This window comes from Paracoccidioides brasiliensis (assembly GCF_000150735.1).
Source record: "Paracoccidioides brasiliensis Pb18 unplaced genomic scaffold supercont2.3, whole genome shotgun sequence".
NCBI classification, from domain to species: domain Eukaryota; kingdom Fungi; phylum Ascomycota; class Eurotiomycetes; order Onygenales; family Ajellomycetaceae; genus Paracoccidioides; species Paracoccidioides brasiliensis.
The window spans coordinates 2467234-2485060 of record NW_011371360.1 but is presented as its reverse complement, the minus strand read 5'-3'; the positions used below and the strand labels follow the sequence as shown (position 1 = coordinate 2485060).

Sequence of the window (17827 nt, the reverse complement as noted above, 5' to 3'; positions counted from 1 at the left end):
ATAACTAATGAACAATACTACATTATTGAAATCCGATATGACAACAACAAGCAGAGTGCAATTATGCACTACTTGTTTTCCGTACATTTAAACTGCTTATCTTTGGGGTGTGATTGTATACCTGCTGTTTGTAGTCATGTAACTGGGGTTGAAAAGGTTCATAACTAACCTAGTGGACTACCGGGAATTTTGAGCCTCGTAGGGCTATTCATGTCTCCCGCAAGCCGTTTCTCTCCTGTGCCAACCGTCTTCTTCTCAAATACCTTGGAATATGCTTGAAGTTCTGCTTTTTTCAATGCGAGTCAACCCTTCGGTGCTTCGTGCGTGGTCGCTCCATAAGCCTCTTTCTCCAACGACGGTCATGTTAATGATGTCACAGTCCCTACTGAACAAAACCCAACAAAGCGCTCAACGACGGGCAGGACGCAATTTCTTCCTATGTACTCGCACGGCTTACATGGTACCGTCACTCTCCTGCCAGGGCGCAAGTGTGAATCCTTGTCCAGGTCCAACCCTGTGATCTCCGTTTGCAGCCTCCTGACCAGCTGCAATCGGGAGGGATGCCCCGGCCACGATTACTGATATCTCTATGTATCACTTTCCATGAGCCATTGGACCCCTGTTTGTATGTCAGAATGAAAGTCGACAGTTCGGCTTTTGTGTTGGACATGTGGATTTGAGGGTCACGGCTTTTTCCCTATGGTTCTACTTTAACACCTGTTCGATCTAACAAAAAGAATACGGGATTTAGCTCTATGGATCAGAAATCCTTCAAAGAATCTATCGCCACATATCACACGGGACAGTGCCGGAGGCAGCTTTTCTACTCTCCAAGAAAATCTTGAAGAAACCCTAGGTACATGGCAGAAATATTTATGACCATCTTTTCAATCCAAATCGCCAAATTGTTAATGATGAAGCAGGTTCATTTTTGACCCAGCTACTACATCATACCTGAACGCCAAGGGACACCGTGAAATCACCCCTCCCATGTCTTTTCTTCATTTGAAGCAATTCGGTATTGCTGGCAAGTATGACGTGAACCCACGGGAGAAGCTTGCAAAGCTATCCTTTCCAGGCAAGGATAATTGCCCACCTAGAGATGACTTCTGCGTCGTGATTTCGAAGCTCTACAGTTCGGAACGACCGGTTTATTCGGAATTCGGCAACATCGTTGGCCACATTTCCCTTCGGTACATGAAAGATCTCTTCCAAGGATGAAATTTTGTACGGGTGCTTGATGATGTTGCCGGGGTTGGGAAGGATCTTCTCTTACTTTTGATTAAAGAACACAAGTTGGCATACTTTCGTGCGATACGTAGAAGCTGTCGAGTGAGGCCACTCCTGCCTGCCCAGTCCTTTCTGCCCCTACTATGGTGAGAGGTTCTGACACCGGGATTGATATCTCGTATATGTCATATGTGGTTTCTAATCGTACCCATGCGGTCAGAACCTAGGTACCTAGCTGGATAGCCGGAATATTTTCGCCTCCCCGTTGAATGTGGACAAGACAGTAGATGAAGATTATAGCAGCGTTGCATAATTATTCATATTCAAGCGATTGCCTGGTAGCCCAAACGTATGCGAAGATGTCGATTGATATCACTTATATACATCCATCCCTCTGGACAGGGGAGAAGAGGATGAATATATCGGCGGATTGGGTCATTCCACATCGCCTGAAGTTCAGATCACGAATTGACTAAGGTCAAAATTTCACAATGTTAGTAATTGGACACTAGAAAGATGCTCTCTACGGAAAATGATGGAAATGCAAAAAGGGACATGGAGGTAAGAGTGTGAAATTCCTTTGGCGGACCCAAATCTCGGCAAATGCGTGATTAAACTCCGCTTCGATCACGCTCTTTTTCAACTTTTAAATCTCTTTGCCGACCTGTTTTTTTAATTGCCGATTTTTACTTTCACATCTTTATATATATATCCATTGCTATTGCAATAATAGCAGATACATGTGCCTAATGCTCCACCAAACTACCTACATTAGGTAGATTCTTTTAGATTACCATATGATTGATACACTCTCTTCTTCTTTGCGCTTTTTGCATGCGCTCGCAGGGAATCCCCTCTTTTCGGCACCCTTCCGTAGGAATGGGAATATGGGGAAAGTTATATAACCAGCTGCTTGCTACCCCTCAGCATTTGAGGACGATTTTTTCCTCCGTCGTTATCAATTTCTTTGATATATTCCTCCTTTCGTCTTTCTCCTTTTATGCGTGATATGCTCACTCAAGTTATCATCATCCTTAATCTTCCTATTCGTAACAGCAGCAGCCCCGAACACTGTGAGATCATGCGATCTAAATGTCTAATATAATAGCGATAACACTAATATAATAGCGACAACACACTTCCTGATCTGATATACAAGCTCTCCCTCTTGCGGGGAAAGCCTCCAGAACACCCCAATTCCCCATTACAACCCCACAGTCCCCGATATCAAAAGCCATGGCCACCCTCGAAATTCTAATACCCTCCTGGCCCCAGATAGCCATCTCATATTCCCCGGGCCTCATAGAAGTCGCCACCACAATCCTCTGCCAAATTTTAGGCTTCTGGCTCCCCTGCACTCTCTACCTCCTCATCGACCTAGCCTTCCCGACCTTCTCCAACAAACACAAACTCCAATCCGCCCGCCGCCAACCCACCTGGGCCGCCATCACCCACTGCTTCCGCCGCGTCTTCACCACAAACCTCCTCTCCACACTCCTCCACATCGCCCTCAACTCCTCCACAAACTTCCAATTCTCTTTCTTCACAGTCACCCCAACATACCCAACCGCCCGCGAACTCGCCACAGATTTCATCTACGCCTTGCTCCTCCGCGAACTGCTCTTCTACACCGTCCACCGCACCCTGCACCACCCAAAGCTCTACCCGTGCTTCCACAAGCAGCATCACACCTTTACTGCGCCCATGGCCTTTGCTGCGCAGTATGCGCACCCTCTCGAACACTTGCTGGCCAACGTGATACCCGTCGTGTTGCCTCTGGCGCTGCGGCGCGTGCATATCTTGTCATTTGCGCTCTTCCTGACGTCGATGCTGGCGGAGACCGCCAGCGTGCATAGTGGGTATGACTTTGCGGGTGCGCGCAAGCATGATTTACATCATGAGAAATTTCGGGTAAATTACGGGGTGATTGGATTGCTGGACTGGGTTCTTGGGACGGATGCAGTAGGGTGAGAGCAAGGAGGGGGAATCGGATGTTCTTTGGATTCTGAAAATTTGGAGCGTTCGGTTTGAAATGACTGAGTCGTCACTGTTGTTGGTGGGAACATGGAGTGATGAGTTCAAGAGGGTAATGGGTGGGTGCTGTCGTTGTTGGACATGGGCATATATTATATTCATGTTCTTCAGATTATGGGCTTGAGTACTAGTTATCGCCTTGGATAAGCGAATACAACACCCGTCATGGAACTGGCCAATTACATTGGAATCTCGTGTCACAATATTTATGATGATATATGGGTTATGAGTATAACTGCTGACATGTGTCCTTGTATGGGAAGATGGCCCAGAAGAGGCCTGATCAGGTGATGTATGGGTTCAAGGTGGATTGAATTCAGTGAAGATGGATAATTCCCTAAAGGTGGTCAGTGTGTGCATTCAAGGGAATGACAATCAAAATATACGCTCAACTCTTATCAATTCAATGAAGTGCGCATGTGGAAAGTGAGAATAGAGTATAAGTTATGTAAGAAGAGAAATTTCATTGACTTCAAATGATGAAACAATTACTCAGAATGTAAAATAAATATATCAATTCATCCGGTTCATAAGGGATTTTTTTGCTTCAACCAGACACATACAAGGGTAAGAGCAATGTTCATATCTCATATGTACTGCATTTTCATATACAGACATTTTTGAATACAAGTTGGGGATAGGAGATAAGAGTCCTCACAGAATATTGGCCCTGATCTACATATACACATACATTAGTACTATTCGAAGCGAATTTCCCCAGGGCACGAAATCCAATATTCAAAACCTTGGCTCACGCCCTCGAGCTGTCTCCGATAGCGCCTCCCACCCCGCAACTCATTGCAGAATATTTCCTCTTCATTTTTATTACCAAGCAGTATATCAAAACACGAAGGCGGAATGGTAAATTCCAGCATCTCCAGAGTCGACGCTCTCAGTTTTGCAAAATCGTCCACGGCTCCGAGCCACGCTTTTTCCCAACTCCCAGATTTATCGTTCACAATCATCTGTGGTAGGAATTCTGTAAAGAGACGGAACACCTTTACTTGAGGGAGACGAAACAACGCATCGATAGCTGCGTGAATCGCGTCATCGATTAAAGTATCCATGACACTTCGGTGAAATTGAGTGTTGTTCGGTAAGTGCAGTTCGACGGAAGTGAGGGATTTGAAACGCCTTGGTGCAAAGCTGGGTGCAGCAAGGGACAGGGCAGAGTCTTTCGCGAAAGTAAAAATGTTTTTGGTGTATAGGATCGGGATACCTTCGGAATATCTGGGCAAGAAAAGGTTTTGGAAACGGATATATCAGTGCCCATACATTCTGCGGAAGATCCCAATCGGAGGGCAGGGCAGAGTAGAGGGGAAAACTCACATCCTTCTACATGTTCTTAAAATCTCTAAGCTTAGACTCTCCTCTGCCCCATGGCCGCAATGGCAATGAATAAACTTATTTTTTCGCTGGTTGTTGGAGTAAGGTTCATCCCGGAATATCTCTTCCCGGTTTGAACCCTGCAGGCACGATTTGAGGAGTTTAAACTTATTAGAGATCACTGAAATAACAATTCAATTAATCACAAATCAAAGCGTCATGCCTAGGGAACTAGAATTCGGGCTTCATAGTCTTACCATACAGATGAAGCACTCGATTGCCAAGCAACGCTTCAAATATCAAGAAGCGGATTTCAGGAGGAAGCTTGGCATACAGGATACACAGCGATTGGGGCTCGGTCAATGCCCAGGGGTTGGAAAAAGGCGAGTCGACCCAGTCTGGTAGTGGATGAGTGATACGGCGGCGTCGACAAGACGGGAGACGCGGTGTTGGTGGTGGTGACTTGTCGGATCGATTGTAGCAGTAGAGATGGGTGTTTAGCGGAGCCCCGGGTGGAAAGGTATTTCAGAAGAGGCTAATGGTAAGGGGCTAGGTCGGGATATTACGTAATTTGAGATTGGCAGCCCGCATCTCGGCTCGCAAAATTCATTTGAAATCCAACGTAAGTGGTGTAAATAGGTAGTAACCTAGAAAATGCCACCGAGAAAGCCAGATGCATAAATCAAACCGCAATATGTACCCGAATTCATATGTATGTAGATGTGTATGTATAGTCAAATCACCAAAAGTGGAGCGAAACCAATTCCAAACTCCATGCTTTATCTAAATTTTATTCTGAATCCTTAATGACTGCATAAATGAATGCATAGGTATTAACTTATGTTTAGAAAGTAAATCCTTGCGTCTGCCGGGTGGGTGGGGGAGTATGCATATAAACCCTTTTGAGAAGCAAATATATGGCCGCCTTCGTTCGGGCACAGGCGTAGGTGTGACACGATGGTTGACCGCAGAAGGCCTCCTTGTAAATGTGCTTTGGATATAAGATGCAATAATCTAAGCCGTTTCATCTCACCAGTTTTCGTCGATTAATATCATTCAGGGGAGTGAATAGAGTCGAGAAACGATACAAAATTGCAGTTTTGTCGGGAGCCGGAGATTAGACGAAAATGTTAATATAGGGTCGAAAAAGTTGAAATTAGTCATTAAGGTCTTTCAATCGGATAAAAATGAATATGGGAGAACGCCCGTTCTACCCTAGGACGGTGAAGTAAAAGGCCCAGAAAGCTGCAGAGAGCTGCTAGGAAGATAGATTACAGCATGTTATGAAGCTTTTCCTCATAACTGACGAGGCATAGAAGACACCGGGGTAACAGGGGCACTGTTTCCGGGAGTCGGGATTTCTATTTCGATGCTAGGAACTGCTGTAATTTCAGGAGGTTGGGGGCCTTGCCCCCTTCCAGCAACCGGACTCTGATATGGCGGGGCCTCCCCCCAATCCAATTGATCATACTGTGGAGGGTTTGCAATATTCGAGTTGCCAATATCTGTTTCAGCTGGAGTTATAGATCCTCGGGGTGTATCGTGGTCGGATTGGTTGGTTGGGTTCAAAAAGAGAGAGGAGCCCGAAGTTGCGCGCTGACGACCTTCAGCCGATCTTGGTAGTGAAGTACTTCCATCGCTTCCCATACTGGACGCAGCGTCAAGGAGCGGTCTTGAGTCTGACTCCTGGGAGCTGGCACGCAATCGGGTGCCATCATGTCGAACATCGCCCACATCCGCATACGTAACACGTGCCACCCGCTTCTCTCTACCACGAGACTGATGTTCAGCTATCAGAGCTGCTGCGCTAATACTGGTATTGCTGCCGTTGTCACTCTGATTTTCTTCCAGATTTCGAGCTCGACTCTGACGCTGTATCTCCTCCAATCGCGCCCAATCACCACGTTCTCGAGCTTCCCTCCGTTCCAGTCTTCGCCGTTCCCGCTCAGCGACTTCTTGTCTTCTTGCCAACCGGATTTGGTATAACGACTCCATCTCCTCTTCCCTTCGAGCCTCTTCCTCATCAGCTGTTTCTGGGAACTCCATCACAACATCCATCCCACCACGCTCGCCTTCCCTCCCAACTACTTGCTCTGTCGGTTTCGGGATTGGCGAGTATGAGGGTAACGTCATTACTGATTGAATGGAGGTTCTGCGGTCAAGACTGAGGTCGCCAGCACCAGTATAAGCAGTATTACCTGACCAGTTAGCCCCAGCCTGCCGCGTTGCTGGAATGGCATTCGGAACGTGGCCGTATGTGGTTTTTGGTAACCAATTTCTCCATTTTTTCTTTAGATACTTCGTGGGTATGAATTTGGGGTCTGAATTTCGAAATCGGAGGGTCCGGAGGCCATAGTAGAGGCTTAGACAGACAATGATAACACCAAGGAGCGCAATGGAAACCTGTAGATATTGTCAGTTAACTCCACCACGACTCAATGTTCGAGCATGTGTGGCCACACAGAACTTACAACAATGAAAATTTTTCTTGAAGGGCTGTCCTCTGCCTGATCATTCTCTGCCCGCTTGTGGAAATGGTTGCGATAGCTGTAGAGCTGAGGTACAAACATGGTGATATCTAGATAAATTTACGGGGGCACTATTTCGAGGCAGGCAAGCGTCGCTTCACATAGACAACATGACATCGGGACAATGAGAGGAAACAAAATCAAAAAGGTGACGCAGTTTGCCAGAGAATGACTGTCAACGAATCGATCTTCTGTCTGTCTGAGGAGCAAGAGGAGTTAGCGCCCTGTGGCTGTGTTTGTGCACAAGGACACGCAGTAAGTGCGTAATCTGAACCCTGAAATGGAGAGGAAAAAATCGCCAGATTCTGCTGGTCCGTTCGAAAGATAACGGGAAGATGGGGAACAAAAGATGACAGCGTAAAATAAGCGAAAGATATGGCAATGGGGAAAGATGGGATAGCAGTTCATCAATAAGAAAACGAAGGGCGTAGATTGAAGTTGGGAGTGGGGTGGACGGTTGGAGGTCGGAGGTTGAATGTCGGTGGTTTGCGACTGGTGGTTGATGGGCGTCCAACAGGACCATCTTAGTAACTAATGTAATATAACTAACTAACAAGTTACTGGTTGATTGGACTTGGGTGAAGTTCCCGCAGTCCTTCACGGATTAACATCTAACACACAGATTGAAGGGTTTGGAGGAATATGGAGCTGCTGTGTGAGTTCTTGTTTAAACGTGACCAGGTTAGTTTACCTTGCTTCTATCTATCCTCTCCTCGATTAATTATCTTTCCTGTGCAGCGGAATGACGGTGAACTGCAGCAGTGGCCACATAAATTGAAGGCTACCTTAAACTAACTAGTTAGTTAACTATCTAATAGTTAATGACTTCTATGTTTTTATGAAATAATATGTAAAATGCTGGGGACTTGGAGGTTCTCGACAACGGAATGCCCGACACGGTTTCTTTCCAGAATATCCGCCGGGTCCCATCAAATCATCCCCTATGCACATATTCCGCTTTAATCTGGGCGTTCGCCCACCGCCTCCCTTCACCCGTGTGGCGATTCGATCTGCCATTACATCTACTCTTCAACTTTCACGACGTGAAAAAAGTGGTTGCGTTGGCAGCAGTGGTGGTCCTGCTCATCATAGCATGTAATGTAAATACTAACTTTAACAGAACCGTCACGACTTCTCTCTAATAACCCAATAACTACGGGAGAGGGGAGATTTTGGGAAATACACGGGTATTTAAATAATATATGCCATGCAATGCGGTGAGGGTTACCGACTTTCATGTGCAGGTTGACTCGAAAAGCAGGCAGGGTCATGGATGTATGTGAACTAAAACAATGAAGAGAAAGAAGAAAAGATATTTCGACGTTGGGGTAAATTCTGTACGGTTTAATTTTGCAGATCAACAAAAAAAGGGGGGAAGAAAAGAAGAAAAACATACTCGGCATTAAGTAGTCATACAATCATTTAACGCTTTTCTTTTAAAGCAGAAGGACAACAAGGATCAAAAGTGAACACTGTCAATCCACACTCCCCTCGGGTGTGACAAGCTTCCTTAGCCTCCCTCCCGGCTTCGTTATTAAGTCCATATATGAACCTTCCTCAACTACACGGCCCCCATCCACCACCACAATTTTATCCGCAATTTCCATCATCTCGACCGCGTGCGTGATAATAATCACAGCTAGCCGCTGTGCACCTGGTATCATGAGGCTCTTAACCGTGCGACGAATCTGTTCCGCGCTATGAGCATCTAGATTCGACGTGGCCTCATCGAGGATGAGGATACGCGGCTGCCGCACCAAGGCACGCGCGATAACAAGGCGTTGCGCTTGGCCGCCGGACATGGAAAGCCCCCCATCACCAATTATAGTGTCGTAACCTTCCGGGAGGGAGGAGCTGAATTCGTCAATCCCGGCTGCCTGCGCGGCGCAACGGATGGCTTCTATCGTGTTGAGCGGGGAGGCTGGGTCGAGGCCGTAGCTGATGTTGGCTTTGATTGAGGACGGGAAGAGAGTGGCTTGTTGAGGAACGATGGAAACTAGAGAGCGGAGGGTTGGAGTGTGGATCTTTCGGATATCATACCCTCCGAGGGATATTGTGTTGGAGGCATAGTCCAATGACGACCGTATGGTCATTTTGTTGGCGGGATATAGAGCAGTAAGAAGGGAGGCAATGGTCGACTTCCCAGATCCAGAGGGGCCGACGATTGCTGTACATGTGTTTCCTGGGATTGCGAGATTTAGATTTCGAAGTACCTGTTTCTTAGGGCGTGATGGGTAGTTGAAGTTCACATTTGCGAACTCCAATGGCGTTGGGTTGGATATTTTTAGTTTCCCTTCATCCTCGTGTGAACTACCTTCCGGGAGCGTTGCTAATCGCAATAACCTCGAAGCAGTATCCCGAGATGAACTTATTTGAGGAACTGAAATTTCAGTCAGTACGGTTCAAAGTTGTATTGGAAACTGGGCGTTCGGACTGGCATACCAAATTCTAACGCGGCGTTAACGTTCCCTAAGCTGAATAGAAGGATCGAGAAAACCGTCAGAATGTCCCTTATTGAATATTCAAGTGATGATGCAAGGACTGCGCCGAAATAAAAGACAAGGGCTATGTTCCATGTTAGTCTTAAAAACATACAAGTTAACATCTATCACCGTCATTGGGACATACTGTAAACAAAAATGATTGATGAGCTGGATAACCCAAAGAAAAATCCCGAAAAACAGGCTCGTTTGAAGCCCTGTCGGAGGGTCTTCATATTCACCACATCCAATTTCCTATGGAAGTGAGCCTCAAGCGTCAAGGCGCGGACGGTTTTAATATCGAGAAACGTTTCGGAGAAAATATCCCCAACCACCTCAGTGGCATCGTTACATCTCTTTTCCCAGATGCCGCTCACATGTTCGAAGGTTCTTGTTATGGAATAGACAACTGGAGCACACGCAAGCCCAACCAGAGTCAACTTCCAACACACATCGATTCCCCAAACGAAACACATAATCATTATCACCGCTGCAACAAAAAGAAACCCAGCAAACCGCCCCACCAAGTTCTTCATTTCCTCAGCGTTGCGGTCCAGACACATCGTCAAATTAGATGTTTTGTTCTCTTCCCTTTCAAACCATTCCTTTGGCTGAGATAGGATACGTCTCACTGCCTCGTTACGGAGAGAGTTAACCCAAGCTTGTCCGCAGCATTCAAGAAGAAAATGCATAGCGAACGAAGCAGCTGCATTCGCGACAGAAACTCCAATGATTGCCACTGACCATTGGAGGGCCATACGTGAGCGATTTCCGGGTAGGAAAAATGCTCCTAAAAGCTGCGCAAATAGAAAGCCAAAAGCAGGGGTGGCAGCGGCATGGACAAATGCCGCTACAAATCCCACAAGTAGTAAAATCTTATAGCGCACGGTTAAGCGTGGAATGACAGTGAGAAGAATTCCCACGATTGATGAATATGGAGGCTTCCCTCTATGGGGACCTTCTTCGTCGCCTGGTCTGTCAGTTAGTTCACCATCTCGAAGCACGTTGTCCGTGAAACCCAAACCTGAAGAGCGCGATGAAGACAGCATAAGATCCAGTTCGAATTTAGCGTCGCACTCGCGAGAAAAATCTCTCAGTTCAATACCTGCAACGGATGGCATCGGATGTTTATATTGACGAATTTGTTCAGAGGAATCGCTGCGAAATGATAACGGCCTGAATACATCTTCGGTATGAACCATTGGTTGAAAAGAGAGTGTGTTTCGAAAGCCTGGAGAAATTGGAGACAAGGTTAATGATTGGAAGGTTCGACTCCTCTCTGTACTAAGCGGAGGGTGTAGTGGTTTGGAAGATGTTCCGAAAGTGACCCCGCTTCCCGTCTCCTGAGTATTTTGTCTTGGGATATTATCGGATTTTTCTTCCTGGCGATGGGATCGTTCATTCTCTAATCCGAACACGACTGACAGTGCAGAACCGGACGTATTTGTTGCTTCTTGTTCTAGAGCGTGCCTGTAACCTTTTCGAACGACTTCGCCCCCTTGCAGCACATACATAAAGTCCTGATTTTTGATCTGGGTTATATCATGCGTGATTATAATAGTGGTTTTGCTCTTTCGCCAGGTTCGAATGGCTTCCATCACTGTAGATCGACTAGTAAAATCCAGCGCGCTTGTCGATTCATCGAGGATCAAAATAGGGGTATCTCTGAGTCGTGAACGAGCGATCGCAACTCTTTGGCGCTGTCCGCCACTAAACGCACTCCCACCAACACCGACCACTGTATCAAGGCCATCTGGTAGGGTTCGGACCGTCTCATCGAGGGAGGCAAAACGGAGGCTGGTTACAATTTGGTCCTCAGTAATGTTTTGATAGTCTTTGGAGCCGAAAGCAATATTGTTAAATATTGTTTCATTGAATAGGAAGCTCTGCTGCTGTACTAATGTGATGTTGTTCCGGATCCAGTCAATACTCAACTTTTGAATTGGTGTGCCGTCAATTAAAATATCTCCAGCTGCAGGGAGATAGAATCGCATGAGAAGATTCGCAAGCGTGCTTTTCCCTGACCCGCTTTGTCCAACCACAAACGTTATATCGCCTGCTGGGAAAAAGAACGATGAATTTTTCAGCACGTAGCAGTCGGGGCGAGATGGGTATGCAAAAGTAACCTAGATGTATATATTAGTTTTCTCCTTGGAGGGTCAAGTTCAAAAGAACGTGATTTGTGACTCACGTTTTTGATCCGTATATCTCCCTCACAAATTCGAGGCGACAGTGACTCAGATGTATCTATTGCCGGCTTAGGTCGATTTACTCTCGCCACAATTTGTTGCAGAGCTGAAGCTGAAGCACGCCCTTTTTCAAGAACAATAATGTGTGGCAAAATTTCTTCAATTGCCTGGGTAGACTGAAGACATGCCCAAAATGCTGTCAAGACATCTGCGGGGGTTAAATCACCAGCTCCAACCAGGGAACTTCCGTACCAGAAGCCTTGGACAAACATTACGAATATCATTAGGCGTATGCAGCTAATCTGGAGTGCTTGGCCAAGTGCTTCATTTTTATACCAGCGTGAAGCTGACAGAATGCCAGCAGAATATTGTTCAGCCTCAAACCTTTGTCCATTAAAACACTTGACTGCATCGATGCTGGAGAAGCAGTTGATGGCCAATTTTGATGCGCGGGTTAACTCTGTCTCATAGGCCTGTACGCTCGGGGATGTTTTCTTCGAAATAATAGATACAACTGCCGCGCAGACAGGTATCGAGGCAAGAGAAACTAGCGTTAGCTTCCAGGAGGTACAAAGGGCCAAAGTGAGCGCAGTCACAAACGTGACGAGTCTTTGTAGAACACAACCTAGAGGCTGTGAAGTCGCTAACTGAAGATCTCGGATCTGTCTAGCCCGTGAGTGAGCGGAGGTGCAATAAAAAATAAAAGTTGGTACGAGTGTACTTACGTCTGGAGACGCGGCAGAAAGGAGGAAACGCCATCCTGTTTCATCTCAAACCAGGATATATCCTTCTTGATTAACTGTACGAAAGACTTCTCGCGTGCGTGTTTTGCTTGGAGCTCCCCAAAGGCCACCCAGAATGCAAAATGCCCTGTCTGGAGTAGCCAAATGCACATTCCCAACCCCATTAGATATAGGCATCGAACAGATATAGCGTGCATTAATTCCTCTGATGTTAAGGAACCTGCTCCGAACTTTGAGAATGCGTCAAAGATCTTCCCAAGCACCAGAGCCAACATGGGAACAAGGACACCAGCTCCCACGGTGAAAAGCAAGCCCAGAAGGAGAGAAACAACATGTTTTCTTGAGGTGAAAAGAAATAGCGATGTCCATTTTGCCTTGAGCGTTGGATTGTCTGTCAACGTCGCATCAGAACGACCCTCGGCGGACTCCATGCTGTTTCAACATTTGGCAATGAGATCCAACGAAGGGAGTTGGGAATATAAAAGAATCACAGATCCAGGAAATCTATTGTGAGCAGCGTTCACCCGCATTGCTACCATGACTACCGGACACAAAAGAAAAACAAACAAGGACATGGTGTGCAGACGGGGGCAATCCCCAAGTCGCCTAATGCGTTCGAACGATTCGATTCACATAAAAGTTTGTGGTGTTCTGATGACGGTTTAGGCAAGATTAAATTCACAAAATATTTTCAGCATTGAAACAAAGAATAATGATTAAACAAAGGGGCAACTATCCAATGATGCATATTCTGGCTAATCTTCACACGCTTGGTATTGTTCTTTGAAACAATTGAACTGCCCTCGAGGTTGACTTACTGGAACACTCTCAGTAAACTCATAGACGAATATTCGCCAAGGTAACACGTAATTAGTCTAAGTACCTTAATGAGATACATGCTCCCAAGGTAAAGCACACGTTTCTCAGTGTGTTGAAAAAGCCCACAACGGGAGTGAAATGAGCTGCTTGGTTGATTTGAATAATAAAAGAGCTTCCCATAATATGCTGCCTCCTGGAAGAAATGGATGAGATTGAAATAAGGTTTTGTCATGCTGCTAACCCAATCAGGCAATAAACATCAACAGCGCAACATTGAACTCGCTGTTTTCATACATTGTCAAAGCTGCGGATCGTATAGCGTTTAACCAATGGTACGGCTTAAGCTAATCTACTCGAATATCAGGCAAACCAGGATGTCACTGCTTCGCCGCAAGTTTGTGTTGAAATTGCATTCAAAAGTCCTTTGTTTGAGAGTGCAAGCTCTCTCGTCTTTAACGCTAGTCCCATTTGGGCCACACTAGCCTTTCCATCCCCGCTGGCTTAATCTTCGCTGTGAGCTTCCATGAAGAAGCTTTTAACCGTATTATCTCTTTATTAAAGGATCTGAGTTCGATTCCACGCAATAGCGGTAATTAGGTCAAATTATACTGCAGGTCAATAATCAGGGGCTCAGGTTGAGGCTGGGCAAACAAAAGATACCCGAGCAACTGGCCAATTAGGTGGTTGACCAAAAGAGGCACAACCAATGATCAAAAATCAGGGGAGGAAAAATACCTTCTTGATGGGTGGGGAGACACAGAAGTGACCCACCAATGATAATATAGAAATAATCAAAGTAACTGACCACACAGCCACACTCACAAAGTTTTTTTTGATTGATGAAAAGGTATAAAAATGTCAGATGATCTTCATGGAATTATTAAACTATTATGACAAATACACTTAATTGTCTATACTGACTTTAAAAATAAGTATAATTTTATAACACTTATATGTATTTTTAATTTGGTATTAATTACTGATATTTAGAGCTTTTATCATTTAGCTATTTAGTTAGTTAATATATCATTATTAATTATGAAATATTAATAAAATAAATATTAATTTGATAATGATCATAATATTTCAATAAGTATTTCATTTAATTATATTTATATGATTATAATAAAGAGAAAGTATAATAATATAAATTTTAATTAATTATTTTATATAATTTATAATTATAATTATAATTTTAATTTTTAATTTAATTTAATTTAATAGCTATATTTACTTTATATATATTTTATTAATATTTTAAATTTTAATTAAAAATATAAAAATATAAACTATTTTAATAAATATTATATAAAATAAATAAATAAAGTAAAATTTAAAACTTTTATAATTATATAAAAATAATTTTAATATATTTTTTATATATTTTACTTCTATTATTATTAAATTTAATTACTTTATTAAATTTATTATAAAAATTTCTACAGTAAAGAATAAAGTGATTTTTTTGATTATTCAATGTTTCAAATTAATGTCTTAAGATCTTGTTTCTAAAAGGTGAAATTCCGCAATTTATAAATACATAAAGTTATTTTTAATTAATTAAAATTATGATTCTGCATAATATTTTGATCTAACAAAATGAATTACATAGAAAAAATATAATTAAATAGTTAATGAATCTTACTGTATACAGATCTAATAAATTATTATAGGAAAAATAAATTCAGAAAGCAATTTTTGAAATGTTATATAGAGAGCATTTCATTATGTAGAGGTATTCGGAGTTTACTGTGTTCCAGTGTTTTTTTATCAAGTTGGAGTTGCCATGATATTCACCTGATTTGTCATGTGGCTGTCGCGAGCGAGCTTACCCGAACTATGCTTTATGGTTAAAGCATCTCCCGCACATCCAAGAAATAATGAACATTGGATGAAATGCATCATGAACACAACCTTGACCCAGATAGAAGTGAGAGAGAACTAACAGCCCTCGCAATAAATAGCTCTTCAGGGGTTCCAGAATCCCACATCCAGAGGAAGATGTGTAGCCGAGGTTGGGACCATGGAGCGAAGCAACGGAAAGAGGCTTGGCTGGAAAGGATCCCTATTCCCTTCTATATAGGCTACACAAAGTTGCTTGCCACTCCGCAGGGTCCGACCAAGCGTAAAAATTGCACATTAGCAACGAAGATAATCTTGTCGGGTCCCTTCAACAAAGAAAGCTCTTCTCCGGTTCACCTTTTTGTTCTTATAGTTCAAGGGATTTTGTCGTTTCTCTGTAGGTTCCAGCAAACTCCGAAACTTGGGAGGCAATTGGATTGAACCTGTAATTAGCGTTTATTGGCTGAGGTGGAAGTTGGCTTTAAACCTGCAAAAGGAGCAAGCTTTCATTCACCCAACCTCGGCATATATCCCCAATCTCCCTCAACAAAATCTGTCTTGGTAATGAGTCTTAAAAAGTGAAACGGTCGTGAGGTTTAAGAGGACTGTTTCGTAAAATCCACACAAAGAACGGCCAACCTGTCTCCATTTGCTGCCTCCTCCTGGTATGATTCTAGGAACGACCCGCCCAGCCCGCAAAAATGAAATTTAAAAGGCGATTTCGAGAATCCTCTCCAAGTCCGCAGCAATATCTTGTTTGTGCGGGCAATGGAAATGGAGCATGAGAAAAATTTGCCATTGCACCAACAGTTCAAAATATCAGTTGTTTGTTGAAGAGGTGCTTGTGGACTCCCAGAATACAGGTATCCCCGTAGACTTTTCACGTTGAAGAGAAGTTGGCGCGAACGGGCTATATCCAAAGAGTTGGGCGAATTAAATACTTTCTTAAAAATTTATGTCTTCAGCGCGCTGTTGGTCCAATAAGTCGAACCAATTATGAATAAAGTTGCTGGTCCGTTTCATCTTTCGAGGCAATTCGGTCGAACCATTTCCTCGAAGCAAGGATTGTGTCAAACAATACAATTGACCTTTCCATCCAAATCCATCTCTATCGTAAAACCCGGTAGTTGCCCTCAGGTCCTTTTGACAAACATACTTCCGGGGGTAGAAGATTTGTTGCTCGAGGGATAATAATAGACCGTTTTATCCGGTATCACAAGGTTGAACGAACAGGTTTGACTTCTAGCCTCCTCTGGGGACAAGGATGTTCGATTTAGGAAACGAAAGAAAGTAACAGCCTTTTTCACCACAGCTTTTCTCTTTATTTTAATTTTGACGACTACTGTCATCAGCTGGTTTGTGATACTAGGTGGATTCATTCTAAAAACCAATCAAGACCTGAAGTGGCCTGATGTGTTCTGGGCTCTTCCGCTTTTTTTTTTTTTTTTTTTTTTTTTTTTTTTTTTTTCTCTTTTCTCCAGAATTCACCCAGACTGCTGCAACCACTGAAATAAATAAAAAAAGGTTGTACGTGGAAAAAAGTGCCTATTACAGGATTGCACCTGGCGGTCGGAGCTCCGATGTTTCAATGTAAAAAGGGTTGAAGGAGTTGCGCGCGCATATTCTGGGGTTTGGAGATTGGAGAGTTGGAGCTGGAAGCTTTTTGGAGCTTGGGGCTGGCTTTGGAAGCTTCGAAGCTTACCGCCCGTAACCAGAGCAATATATATCACGTGATTGTCTAGCCGTAAAGAGGGGAGGGTCATGTGTACCCATCTTCCCCCCCCCGGTTGGAGGGAAATAAATAAACAATTCCCAAAATCTCTTGATTTCAACGGATGCCGGGCAGTCGGATCGCCTCCCTTCCCTCCCACCAATAACCGAACAGGGCCTACCTTGGATCCTGCCCGGCAATTGTCGGGGTAAAATTAAACGTTGTTTGGGGAGACTGCAGGTTCAATCGTTATGTGTAGCTCCTGTGTCCCGCCGTTTCCGCTGGTTTAGTTAACCCTCTTCAGCGTCTAGCCTTGCCCCGCGGAAGAAGCGAGGGGGTTCATATCTGTTTGGTTCCCGGCGCTTCTTTCCCTTCCCCAAATTTCTCAACCCCCCCCCCCCCCCCCTCCCCCCAACAGAGCCCACATATAAACAAGCAATTACTATCCAGTACTCCGGAGTCTATCCAAGATAACGGCATCCATGGATGTGCTCGAAGATTCTTAGATAATTTTGGACAACCCCACCGCCCTGTATTGGTGGACGATCCGGTACCCCGCTACCTATATATATTATTATTATACTCTACTGGTTTGATTTGCCACACATGGGGTCAGACGCAGTCATCTCGTCATTCCTCGAGCGGGGTTGAAAGGGTATCAAGAAGCTTATGTCTTAAGAATAATTGCTTACCACTGTTCGGCAGATGCTTTAAATACTTAAATGGGGGTCGGAGCTGAATCCATTCGCCAAAATCAAATGGGGCTTAGTCGGTCAGACTTTCCAATATTTGCGCATTCCGCCTTCCTGCGGCAGTCATGAGGAATATAATGAATTTGTCAAATGTGAAACCGACTTTTTGTGACCGACCGCTCGGTGCCACGGACAGGTAAAGTTCTCTGTGAACGTTTAAATAGGGCGGGGGT

General features: G+C 44.3%; 4 protein-coding genes across 4 annotated transcripts; 2 read left to right on the top strand and 2 right to left on the bottom strand.

The window, feature by feature from the left end:
- Window positions 1-990: 990 nt before the first annotated feature.
- Window positions 991-1221, top strand: PADG_03129 (uncharacterized protein; the record flags this gene model as incomplete). The annotated part of the gene is made up of 1 exon (XM_010759970.1): window positions 991-1221. The coding sequence occupies one exon, from the start codon at window positions 991-993 to the stop codon at window positions 1219-1221; it is 231 nt and encodes a 76-aa protein (XP_010758272.1).
- A 1245-nt stretch (window positions 1222-2466) lies between these two features.
- On the top strand, window positions 2467-3201 carry PADG_03128 (uncharacterized protein; the record flags this gene model as incomplete). The annotated part of the gene is made up of 1 exon (XM_010759969.1): window positions 2467-3201. One exon carries the CDS (start codon window positions 2467-2469, stop codon window positions 3199-3201), a length of 735 nt encoding a protein of 244 aa, XP_010758271.1.
- Window positions 3202-3962: 761 nt separating this feature from the next.
- Window positions 3963-7160, bottom strand: PADG_11544 (uncharacterized protein; the record flags this gene model as incomplete). The annotated part of the gene is made up of 5 exons (XM_010760701.1): window positions 3963-4494; window positions 4594-4771; window positions 4848-4988; window positions 5898-6993; window positions 7062-7160. The coding sequence occupies 5 exons, from the start codon at window positions 7158-7160 to the stop codon at window positions 3963-3965; spliced, it is 2046 nt and encodes a 681-aa protein (XP_010759003.1).
- Window positions 7161-8593: 1433 nt separating this feature from the next.
- On the bottom strand, window positions 8594-12961 carry PADG_03125 (uncharacterized protein; the record flags this gene model as incomplete). The annotated part of the gene is made up of 5 exons (XM_010759968.1): window positions 8594-9498; window positions 9561-9683; window positions 9747-11724; window positions 11790-12453; window positions 12513-12961. 5 exons carry the CDS (start codon window positions 12959-12961, stop codon window positions 8594-8596), a joined length of 4119 nt encoding a protein of 1372 aa, XP_010758270.1.
- Between the last annotated feature and the right edge of the window lie 4866 nt (window positions 12962-17827).